This window comes from Cydia fagiglandana, chromosome 6, assembly GCF_963556715.1.
Source record: "Cydia fagiglandana chromosome 6, ilCydFagi1.1, whole genome shotgun sequence".
In the NCBI taxonomy this organism is placed as follows: domain Eukaryota; kingdom Metazoa; phylum Arthropoda; class Insecta; order Lepidoptera; family Tortricidae; genus Cydia; species Cydia fagiglandana.
The window spans coordinates 17,520,481-17,532,734 of NC_085937.1; the positions used below are offsets into that span (position 1 = coordinate 17,520,481).

The 12,254-nt window shown below is 42.1% G+C and overlaps 2 protein-coding genes across 2 annotated transcripts; one reads left to right on the top strand and one right to left on the bottom strand.

Moving 5' to 3' along the window:
- The first annotated feature begins 3,130 nt into the window (after positions 1–3,130).
- On the top strand, positions 3,131–5,656 carry LOC134665618 (dynein axonemal intermediate chain 4). The gene has a single exon (XM_063522581.1). It carries the CDS (start codon positions 3,147–3,149, stop codon positions 5,316–5,318), a length of 2,172 nt encoding a protein of 723 aa, XP_063378651.1. The 5' UTR covers positions 3,131–3,146; the 3' UTR covers positions 5,319–5,656.
- Positions 5,657–5,807: 151 nt separating this feature from the next.
- Positions 5,808–12,013, bottom strand: LOC134665368 (rabenosyn-5). The gene is made up of 6 exons (XM_063522299.1): positions 11,480–12,013; positions 10,498–10,645; positions 9,978–10,192; positions 8,284–8,478; positions 7,096–7,350; positions 5,808–6,033 (listed from the first exon to the last, which is right to left on the bottom strand). The coding sequence occupies exons 1-6, from the start codon at positions 11,900–11,902 to the stop codon at positions 5,959–5,961; spliced, it is 1,311 nt and encodes a 436-aa protein (XP_063378369.1). The 5' UTR covers positions 11,903–12,013; the 3' UTR covers positions 5,808–5,958.
- Between the last annotated feature and the right edge of the window lie 241 nt (positions 12,014–12,254).

Genomic DNA, 12,254 nt, shown 5'->3' on the forward strand with positions numbered 1-12,254 from the left:
TAGTTATCAATGCAATAAATTAGTGGTGCATACACGTATGTACTGTACTTTCAATAGGGACGAAGGCGAACCCTATAATTAAGTCGTGATATTAATACTGCACCACGCGGAACGTGACGCTATTTTTATGTACACAATTATGACTTGACTCACATGCTTTTAATATATTGGTATAGCTGACGTTCTGATAAAGCTAAGAAGCCGATATTTGGTATGATAGCGTTTGATAACACATACAGATTTCTGCAGGTTATTCAGGTACCTAGGTATATTAGCCATACGCGTCACCGCGTCAGTCCTGGAGGCTAAGATTGCCATCTTTCCTACACCTTTGATAGAAAACGCCAATGGGCACTTAATTAATTAATGAGTGGAAATAGTCACGTGACATTTCGTACCATCTGTCAACCTATCCGTCGTTTGTCGTGGGTCATCCTGGCTAGAGGCCAGTCAAATTTTGTTCAGACTTTTACATTATACACATTGATTTGGTAACAATTATTTAAATTGGTAAGAGAGCGCAGAGCGCAACAATGAAGTAACTAATTGGAAAAGCTTCTGTTTTTATGAAGCTATTACCCATTAGTGGCCATGTTATTGTCTTATTAGCTTATTATTACGCTCTATATAGTCTAAGAGCTACCCCGAAAAATATACACAGTTTACTTATAGAGCAACGAAGCCTAATAGCTATTGGGCACTGAGCTCCTTTTTAGTCTTTTTACCCCGATAATGCGAAAGAAGCTTTATTTTAGCAGTCCGTGTATGTGTCGGCGGCCGATCGTAAGATCAGGCATATCGTAAAATTCCTAGGCATATCGGTGAAACATGAAAATATTTGACTCGTTCCCTGAGCCGACGGAGCCCCGGTTTGCCCTTCGGGCATCTGAAGCTACCTAACGAACCTATCCTACCTATATCTTGGATTAATGTGACTACCGTCTAAAAATTACACAGGAACATTACGATCTGCCTGATCTTACGATCGGCCGCCGACATATGTATTGTGAGTGTGTAAGTTTGTTTCGTATGTTCAACCATAGCGTCATAAACTACTGAGCCAATTTTTATGAATGCTCATATGAATCGATTTGTTTTTATGGGTTACCTAATCTTTTTGCTGGTACAGTCAGCCATGAAAGTGGTAGACCACTTTCTTGGCTGACCGTACTACTCTGATTTCCAATGTATAACTGCTAGGCGCCCGGATTAAGTAATAGAAAGTATAGTACCTAGGTACATCCTCCAAAGTTCCAGAGCCATTTTTGCAGTTTCGAATTTGAACCTTCTTTTATTCCATTATTGTTCAAAAATCGATTTGATTTTGTCTTTTCAAAAAGACATTGTCCGTCTAGTAAACTCTGCACCGTGCTTGTCGTGACAAAATGTTGCGTCGAGTAGAGTAGTTAGCTATTAGAGCCAATTAACTACAATGGATTTCGTTGGTCTAGGTATATGTTGTTGTTGCCCATTTTCCGGGGCTACCTCTTGGCCTGTTTACGCGAGTTACGATGATTGCGTGCGCTTGATGGGCGTGGTGTAATTACATGGTAACTTTATTGCGGTTTTATGACTTTTCTGTTAGAGACAATACTTGGTAGCATTACTAAATCTGAAATTCGATCAGGTTAGGAGCAATGAACATGTTGGCATTTGTTTTCTTAGCTAGTTAGTGAGACTATAGGTACGGTCAGCTAAGATAGTGGTCTACCACTTTTCGCCTCTATCATCTGAGTCGAAAAGTGGTAGTCCACTTTCTTGGCAACTGTATCTTAAAGTTTTATTCGGATTAAATATAATTATTATGTATATTCCGTTTTTGAGACAATAATTATGATCTGAATATGCAAGCATAATATATAGGGTGGTTAAAAAATGACTGTATTCCCGTTGCCAGGGAGGTTTAGGAAACACTGAGCCATTATTACTATGGGACCAACCCCGAAATCAAAAAAAAGAATTCGGCTGTTTCATTACATTTTGGCTGGTTTATTTACTATGGGAGGGTTAACTTTTTTTTTGCGTTTTCGGGGTTGGTCCCATGGTAAAAGTTGCTCAGTATAATCTCAAAACCTCCCTGGCAATAGGAATGCAGTTATTTTTTAGCCACCGTGTATTGCTATGGCGACCTAGAGTCAGTCCATGAAAAGTCTGCAACGGATTTGATAGCCCACGTCCACGTGTTATTTTAAACGTCAAACTTTTATGAAATTATGACCCATAAATGACACTAGCACTTCGTGGGCTATCAAATCCGCTGCAGACTTTTCTTGGTCCGACTCTATCTAACAAACTATACTTCTGAGACATCGGCGCCTATGAATAAAGTTGGAATAAAGGTTTTAACCCCATAATTAAATCACCCGCCGGCGTGTAAATCATCCAGAGACAATTACCAGGAAAGACAGCCAAGGAGCCATGCGTGGCCGGAAGCGCGCTCGGCGGAGCGCAGCGTGCGATATGCTCCGCGGCTTGGGTCGTAGACTTTACACCTATTTATACACCACAGTTTACCCCGTATGTGGACTAATCAACTTCATGATCACGAGATTGATTAGTATTCGTATAGGTAGAGTTAGACCAAGAAAAGTCTGCATCGATTTTGATAGCTTACTTCTACACTCCATATAGCCCACGCAGTGCAAGTGTCATTTTAAACGTCAAACTTCAATGAAATTATGACGTACTAAATAATACTTGCCCTACGTGGGCTATCAAAATCGCTGCAGACTTTTCATGGTCTAACACAGCGGTCGGCAACCTTTTAGCAGCCAAGGGCCACATAGTAGTTAACGGAGGTGACGCGGGCCGATTTTTGTTAATATTTATGACTTTATGAGACATTGTCGTTTGTCACTATTACATACAAAATAGCCAAGGCGGCGCTCGGGCCACAAGTGACAGATTCACGAGCCGCATGCGGCCCGCGGGCCGCAGGTTGCCGACCGCTGGTCTAACATATAGGTTGTAACTTTGAGTTGTATGAAGGATTCATTATCTACCTACAAGAAACATGAATAAAACTTTTTTGCTGCATACATTTTGACAATGCCGATAATTTGTCAATAAAAATGTCAAACATTTGTTTAACACTAAAGCTAAAGTGATTTTTTTCTTCACAATTAATTCTTATCTTGCTCGTCAAAATGAGTGCAACCGCAACTATAACATTCGACACTGCAGCGAACGTGTCCCACCCTAGTCAAAATAGCGATGAAGCCATCGCCGCTAAAGTTAGCAAAATAGCGTTCTCTTTTATGGACAAGCGGCTTAACACCCGCGTTTTTGTGGACGACGTCGACTTTACTCCTGACGACATAGTGGATAGCAGCTTTCCTACCATGATGGACACCTTTTCACACGCTGCGTTCGAAGTTCGCGTCCGCTCTACCGTCGCTATTGTCAAAGACAAGACTATAGCAGACACGGGGGACGGCGGCCCGAAAGTGTTCGCCACAACCATCTCCCTTGACGACATAAAAATCGATCACACGCTTAACACAGAAGAGGGCTACCCTCCCGACGACGTCGACCTAGATAAGGCTCCCTCCGCGTTCTATTTGCCTAGAAGGGACCCCCCCATGTCTTATCCACCAAATATAATGGTAGTCTTCAAAGAAACCGAAACAGTATTCCTGTTAGACCTGCCTTCGTTTTCCTTTGATAAGGGAACGCCGGAAGGAAATGCAGTCGAAGAAGCGAATGAATTCTATAACTATATCACTGTTGGGAAGGGCAGGAATCGAAAGATGGTGAATGAAGAGACCCAGACTGAGCCAGTGGTGGTCCAGTCTCGGCATACACTAGCGGTTCGACCGCAGAAAAAAAATGCCGCGTCTTTCGCGTCCGTGTGGGACATGCACGACACCTACGAGAAGCTAAAGCTCGCCCGCGCTAGAGAGGTACCCGACGAGATGGTGCTATACCAGTCCGCGGACGCGAGGCTGCTGCGCAAGAAGAAAATAGTCGACACCGGCCCGAGGCGAGGCAAAACCTTCCAAGAGATAGGACAGACTCATAATTTCTACGATGCAGTAATGTTAACTGAACGCGTTCTAGCGGCTAAAGCTTATTCCGATGCGCAAAAGGTCTTCAGAGGCCTCATCCCTATGGATCCGCTCTCGCTCGACTTGGTGTACGTTTACACGATCAAACGCCTATGGACGTTTGAGTGCAATGAGACTGATGGACATCCCGTCGTGATGATGGCTTTCAATCCTAGGAATAAAAATATATTGGCCGTGGCTTACGGTGACATTGGATGTGAGAAGTACTTCAATGGCCTACTCGCTATCTGGTGCACGAAGAACCCTATCAAACCAGAGCGGTTATACCGCTTCGATGAACCGCTAACATCCATTGCATTTTCCGCGAAGAATCCGAACTGGCTCGCGTGTGGTTTTTCAAACGGGGACGTTATAATACTGGACGTCACTTCATATGACACCAAGATTGTAGCTCAAAGTACCCGTGACACCAACCCCAGCTTTGAGCCAATCTGGACGGTAACCTGGCGCGCGGTAGACATTGACAACGAATACGTTTTAACCACGGGCCAAGACGGGAGAGTGAATCGATTCACAAGTACGAAAACGCACGATTTTATCTGCACGCCTATGATGCGTTTATCCACCGTTGAAGGCAGTTTGAAAGGGCTTCAAGTTACAAAAGCGTGTCTAAAGGTGGATGTGCCAATAAATAGACATCCGGCAGGGCATTGCATCATGTGGCATCCACGAATCAGTCACATTTATTTCGTAGGTACGGACGAAGGCTGCATCCACCAATGCTCGAAGAACTATCTAAACCAACACATGGACGTGTTCCGAGCTCACGCGGGCCCAGTTTACGCTTTACACTGTTCGCCTTTCATGGAGAATTTGATGATGACTTGCGGCGCTGACGGGGCTATAAGATTGTGGGTGGAAGGGATAGACGATGTAATAATGACGTTAAATTGCAAAGGGGCAGTTTATGATGCTGCATTCTGTCCTATTAATGCGACTATAATTCTTACCGTCAGCACTAATATATTATCTATTTGGGATTTGAGGAGAAAGACTCATATTCCTTGCGCGGAGTACACATTGACGGAGCAGGGTATCCTGACGTGCATAAAGTTCGGCGCACGCGGGGATAGTGTGTTCGTGTCGGACAGTATGGGGAAGATCCATACGTTTCACTTAGAAGATACGCCGATCCCACCGTACGACCAGCGGAAAATGTTAGACGACGCCATTAAGAAAGTGTTGTGCACGAGGCCGTACCTGCTGAAGCAGCTTGAGAAGATGGCGGCTTATCAGAAAAGACACCCGTAACCTAATTAGTGCGATATTTTAACCCTTTTCCAGGATCGACCACATATGCGCCAATAGAATTTCAACCTTAGTAATCCGAATTAAGGAATATACTGGATTTTCGGGGAATGTGACTTGTCTTCAAATGAATCTTCAAAGCTGAATGAATTGGAATATATGTTTCTTTTTTGGGAAAATCGTGTATATTGGTGCGGCCTGGAATAGGGTTAGAACATTCTGTCTGTCATACGCCAACTTCATTGCAAAATAGCTAAAGTAAATCGACTTGGTGCGACCCTCGAGTTATTGCAAGACCTACAACAAAAGTTCATAAGACGCATGATCGATTCTTTAAACTACACAACAGGTGATACCTACAAGACTGATCTTCATATACCTACCAAGTTATCTAGTTTATAATTTTTTCTTTTTTTTTTAGGTGTAATCATGTTATCTATTTTTATTTAATTATATTAATAAAAGTCATAATTAGAATAAAATAATTTTCACTTTCATAATATCAGATTTATTATTTTTAAGCTTACCTAAGAAGTAAGAATTAGGTATAAATAACACAGTATAAATATATGAGAATATAAATAATTTCGTAAACAGAACAGGCGTTAATACATACAATAAATAATTGAACTAAGCCTGGTGACTAGGGCCGGTTAGAGAGCATTTGCAGTTGGTATTCCTTCTTCAGTTCCTTCAGGTTCGCTTCTAACATTGCCACCTGTGAAAGAAAGACGACCTTTACCCGTGGGACGACGAAAAATTTGACGTCCCACGGGTAAAGGTACCATATGGCGGTTGGCGCTTACGCTATTGTTAACGTCGCTCCAATATTATTGCGGCGCTATGCGACGTAAGCGCCATCCGCCGTAAGGTACCTTTTGTCGTGGAACGTCACAAATATTGTCCTCACTTGTGGTAACTGATGGAAAGACTTCACACACACAAAATAGCTAAAAGAGGATCATAAATACCTAAAACGGTTAGTACATTTACTTTTTTGGCAATCAAAATAAGAGAACGCAACTCATGCTAGACTGCCAGGTTAGCTAGACCCTGCAGTCTTCTTCCTCGCGTTATCCCGGCATTTTGTATATCCGGCTGGCTAGGTCCGGTCACTGCAGCCAACGCTCCTTCTTGCTTTATTCGCTCGCGTTCCTTTTGTTGTACTATTACTTGTAATAAACTCACCTCTTCAAACCTCAACTCTCTCCGGGCCTCTTTAATATAGCCTCTAATAATATTCATTTGCTCCAAAATGGGGTTATTCTCATCATGACGCTGCATCAGGCTGGCTAGGTCCGGCCGCCGCAGCTAACTCTCCTCCTTGCTCCATTCGCTTGTGTTCCTTCTGTATCTAATGTACTATTACTTGAAATAAACTCACCTCTTCAAGCCTCAACTCTCTCTTGGCCTCTTTGATATAGCCTCTAATAATATTCATCTGCTCCAAAATGGGGTTATTCTCATCACGATGTTGTACATCAGGCTGGCTAGGTCCGGCCGCCGCAGCTAATGCTCCTTCTTGCTCCATTCGCTTCGCGTTCCTTTTGTATCTAATGTACTATGACTTGAAATAGACTCACCTCTTCAAACCTCAACTCTCTCCTGGCCTCTTTAATATAGCCTCTAATAATATTCATCTGCTCCAAAATTGGTTATTCTCATCATGATGTTGAACATCAGGCTGGCTAAGTCCAGCCGCCGCAGCTAACGCTCCTTCTTGCTCCATTCGCTCGCGTTTCTTTTGTATCTAATGTACTATGACTTGAAATAAACTCACCTCTTCGAACCTCAACTCTCTCCTGGCTTCTTTGATATAGCCTCTAATAATATTCATCTGCTCCAAAATGGGGTTATTCTCATCATGATGTTGTACATCAGGCTGGCTAGGTCCGGCCGCCGCAGCTAACGCTCCTTCTTGCTCCATTCGCTCGCGCTCCTTCTGTATCTGTCGCTCGGCGCGCTCGTACCGCTGCCGACGTACCTCTTCGATTTGAGCCTCAGTTGGCAACTTTCGCAGTGATAGAAGTTCCTCCTGAAAAGTTTGCTTGGTTAATAAAAAATGTTAGCAATATGTTTCCCGCAGTCACATTGGGTGATGTGTTTAATAAGGCATTTGTCATTTTTTTACATCTCTGACTAGGTTTGCTAAGGATCTCTTGGAGCCACTAGATCTTTATAATTATCACAATCACATCAAAAATGCTAAAATTTCCAAACGCGCCCATTTTTTCCAAGTCTGAAACCGAAACTTAAATAAGCAATAAGCTGTGATAATTTTTACGTGATGTAAGTACGAGTGGGTAGTAGCAGTTTGCCGTATTAAACATCTAGGTGGGTACCTAATAATATTCATCTGCTCCAAAATCGGGGCCGAAAACCCCTATATCTATATATACTATATATAGCAAATCGTTAGAGCCGTTTTCGAGATCTCCGAAATATATGTATACATAAACGAGAATTCCTCGTTTAAAGGTATTAGATTCGTTTTCAATACAATAAGATCAAAAACATAAAAGTTCATAATTGCATCCACTATTTCCAGTTCTGATGCCGGATCTCAAACATGCTAGACACTTAAGCCGTGATACCTCAGTGTGACGGTTATCCGCTTTTTATGCCACTTTTTATATCACCACATTTTACATAGGTAGGTTAGGTTCGTTAGGTATCTTCAAATGGTCGAGGGCCAAACAGCAAAGAATAGGAGCCCCGCGGAAGCGGGGCTCCGTCGACATCGCTATAAAGTTAAGATAAAACGGAAAAAATAATTCGGGCTATTTGCGTTCTAGACCCTTTGCGATGTAGACTAATTGCGATTTTTGCGTTCTAGACCATCTGCGGATAACCCAGTGTAACTACATAATATAGAATATAGTAACCCACCTCAAAAATGTTCAAAAAATGAAAATAAAAGATGGCAGCCACATTTCTGATACCGGAATGTAAAATATACTAAAGTTACCTTGATGTAACTAGTAGCGGCCTGCCGTATAGAGGCATATAATTTCGCTTGCCTAGTCCCCGGTTCAGCCGGGAAGGCAGCTATATGTTTGCTGAGCGCGTCGACGCCTTCAGCGAGTTTGCCGATGCGCCCGCGCATGGCATTCACGTCGGACAAGTTGTACGTGCTCTCGCCGTCGAAGAGGCTTTGACACATCTGAAATTAAAGGTTGAAATATTTTAATTGTTTTTTTTACAACTGGAGTAGATGGGATAGTATAGTAGTCACCTGCAATAATATGTTACGCTTCGAAGGCCGCAAAAATAAGTGACGCGCTCTTATGGCTCTACAAATAAGATCATGTCAGATAGTTTTGCGGCCTTCGTTGTGTAACATATTATTGCAGGTGACTGTACTGAACATTAGAAGCACTGGTTTGAAGCGGTAAGAGCGTGCGACTTTCAATCCACAGGTCGCGGGTTCAAACCCCAACTCGTACCAATGAGTTTTTCGGAATTTAAGTACGAAATATCAGTTGGTATTTACCAGTCGCTTTCGGTGAAGGAAAACATCGTGAGGAAACCGGGCTAATCCTAATAAGGCCTAGTTTCCCCTATGGGTTGGAAGGTAAGATGGCAGTCGCTTTCGTAAAAACTAGTGCCTACGTCAATTCTTGGGATTAGTTGTCAAACGGACCATGAGCCATGGCAAAATGCCGGGATAACGCGAGGAAGAAGAGACTGTACTGAACATTAAGCAGTAATTAGGTTCAAGCACTTTAGACGTAGTACTATTATTTATTCTGTGCTTTATGCAAAGTTACTGTAATACTTTGACACCATACACCGCCTACAAGTCTATTTGGAACTTGCGAAGTCGGTGGCGCTGATCGTCACAAACACAGGTAATCTTATGGAATGTCCGACATTAGTACTAGCGGCAGCCGCTTGAACTAATTTTACTCCATAAGATTTAACGTAGAAATTCCGACAAAATGAGGGCAGCACCAGTCGTGCACATAGCGAATTCTTTTAAATATAACTGTGATGACATCATAATCCTCATACTGTCCATATGTGACGTAATTCAAGAAGCAGTCTAAGTGCAAAAACAAGTGAATGGGTATTTTATTGGATTAATATGACTACAGATGTAGTGCATAATTATTTTCCTTTATATTTTCACGGAAATGTACGAACGTGTCTTGCTATTTCAGTCACTATCGGTACAAAAAGTACTGAGGTTGATTGAAGTAGCATGACAAATACGAATGTTTCCGAGAAAATACGATGGAAAACAATTATGCACTAAGTACATCTTTATCATACAGTACCATAAATCATTTATTTTTTCGTGATAAACTTAGTGTACATACAAAAGTAACATGATAAGGTTTAAGACATACATAATTACATTGTTTACCACGAAATGGGCTTGCCTCAGCATAAGTGGACGCTAAGTGAGTAAGTATAAGTAAGGTAAGTAAGTATAAGGCCTGAGTGGACGCTCGGAGCGGAGCGTTCGGCGGGGCGTGCAGCGTGGCGTCGGGCTCACTAGTGATTTGAGCAGCGTGCACTAAGGCCGCTCCTATACATTTGCATTTGTTAACACGCACGCCGCATGCCCCGCCCGGCTGCACGCTCAACTTGAGCGTCCACTCAGGCCTTACACTAATGCTGACCCGATAGGACAATCATACCAAGTAAATTATATACCTTTTCATACATAGCGACGGCAGGTTTAGCCTGATCCATCAACCCCCTCATCTGCTCATACGCCTGTACAAGAGCTGTCTTAGCATTACGACTCTCTTGTACTTGTTTCCGGAGCTCTATGAGATTGTAACAGTGCTCGCAGAGACGAAGGCCTGTCTTCTCTGTCACCTCGTGTTCTGAGGGCACTAGGGGCACTGATGGGTCTATTATTGATCCTGAAATAAAGAGTACTTAGAGGTGAACTATAGTTCGTTATCATCGTCATCAATATTTAAGAGCTATGCTCTTGTCAGTGGAGTAATTGCCACTCTTCTTTTTGCTGGGCCAGCCTTTTAACTCCCTTGTACGACACGACAGAAACTCTATCTTTTATTTGGCTGAGATATGTAGGCCTTCCTCTGCGTCTATTCCCCCCAATCTTGCCCTCCAAAAAATCTCGCCTTTTCTGGAGCTGGAGTGAGTGTGCGTTAAGCCTTACTGCCAAGTAAGCAGGATCAGAGTAATGAACTATAATACTTACTAGCTACATTAATATCTAGGAATGTGGAACAGTCATGGCACAGGATGGAGCCGCAGAGCCGGCAGTGGTGCTTGCGGCGCGTCAGGTTGAAGGCCTTAGCGCAGTTCGGGCACAGCTTCACCGATGAACCGTCTAACCATGGAACTACCTGAAATCAAATTTGTGCTATAGAGTACCGGCTGTAGGACATTTTTATATACTGGTTTGCATACTGGTATCCGGTAAATTATAACTAACAAAAAAAAAATTTAAATTTATGAATATTTCAGTAAAGTTTAGTGACTTATATTTGGCACCGTAAAATTGTAAACACTAGTCAGTTTACAATCTCGCTAGTTAAATTATAAACTGACGGTTGGGAGATTACAATCTAACCTAACCTACGTTAGATTGTAAACTAACGGGTTCACAATCTTACAGTGTCATATTCGACCTGTTGTAAAGTGTCCGAGTTAATGGGGGACATTGTGTGTTTTTCAAGAATGTTACAAAAAGTAATTAAGTATGTTCACTAATTAACTGAGTCTGCTTAAAAGGCAAAATAACAACTTTAACAGTTTTAAGCAAGTTTTGCCAAAATTTATTTGTAATATAATTTAAGCTTAACAAGTACTAACTTTTAAAAAAGTATTAAACTTATTAATAATATGTTTCACCATACCTCCTATACGACTTGTTATTTAAAGTAAGGCAACTAATGTATGAAGTAAGCAATCTAAGCTCAGTTATTTTTCTATGCCTTAATCCAGGGGTCTCCAAACTTTTTCGTTTTTTGCGCCGGTGGAAGGTGATGTTAAACCCCTGGAGCCTGGCTCCCCCGGGACAGACAGTGGGCACTCGCTTTGAGTGTTGGTGGGCCGGATTGGAACGCGTCGCGGGCCAGATTTGGCCCGCGGGCCGGGGTTTGGAGGCCCCTGCCTTAACTAAACCAGGATTTAAACTTAACCATAACAATCTAAAAGTAGAATTCAATTAAACTGACCTCTTGTTCATGTTGTCTCCTCTGGTTGGGTTCAGTGGGCATGTTGCCCACCAATTTGTCTAACCTAATCAACAACTTGTTTGTCTCAGTCGCATATCTCTCCAATCTTGCCGACCTAACACCTTTGAAATAGTCAGTGGAGCTCCGAGACACCCCCACTGTCTGCTCCTCATTAGATTCATAATAGTCCTGGGAATTAAACTTTAAAGCACGATCAAACGTCTCCTGAATATCAGCATCGTCATTATTAAGTATTATCTTTTTCGCTTTCCCAAATATCTCTTTTAAAGACCTCAAAACATCCTGTTCTTCTTGGTGCAAACTCTCAAAGTGATTCGTAAGTTGCGAAGCGGTTTTCAAGTCGGCCTTGCAAATGGGACAGAGGAAACCCTCGAGGATCTCCTCGTCGTTTGCCGTCGCCATCGTTACGCACTGATTCCTACATGCACATGTTAAATAAACAATCAGTGCAGTTAATTTCTAGCGCAAAAAAGAAATCCTCCCATTCTAATTCACTGCTGATTAGTAAGCGTTTGATTATTGCAAAGCCATTTGTAGTGTAGTTAACATAGAGTATATTTACTAAGTAAACATCATCGCAGGAAACTTCTTATTATTCTATTTTCCATTATTAATTAATAGAACGAATTTTAACTTTAAATATGACTATACGGGTGCAATAATTTAATAAAATGCAATATCAAAACGCTTCAAATGTCAGTGAAACTATTTGAGGCAATGTTAAAAACGCTCTATTTATTCCACCCAATTTGGC

Coding starts and splice junctions, on each gene's coding strand:
- LOC134665618 (XM_063522581.1), top strand. CDS start 3,147: ATGAGTGCAACCGCAACTATAACATTCGACACTGCAGCGAACGTGTCC.
- LOC134665368 (XM_063522299.1), bottom strand. CDS start 11,902: ATGGCGACGGCAAACGACGAGGAGATCCTCGAGGGTTTCCTCTGTCCC. Junction 10,646..11,479: donor GGAGACAACATGAACAAGAG/GTCAGTTTAATT, acceptor ATTTGATTTCAG/GTAGTTCCATGGTTAGACGG. Junction 6,034..7,095: donor GAGAGTTGAGGTTCGAAGAG/GTGAGTTTATTT, acceptor TTTCTTTCACAG/GTGGCAATGTTAGAAGCGAA.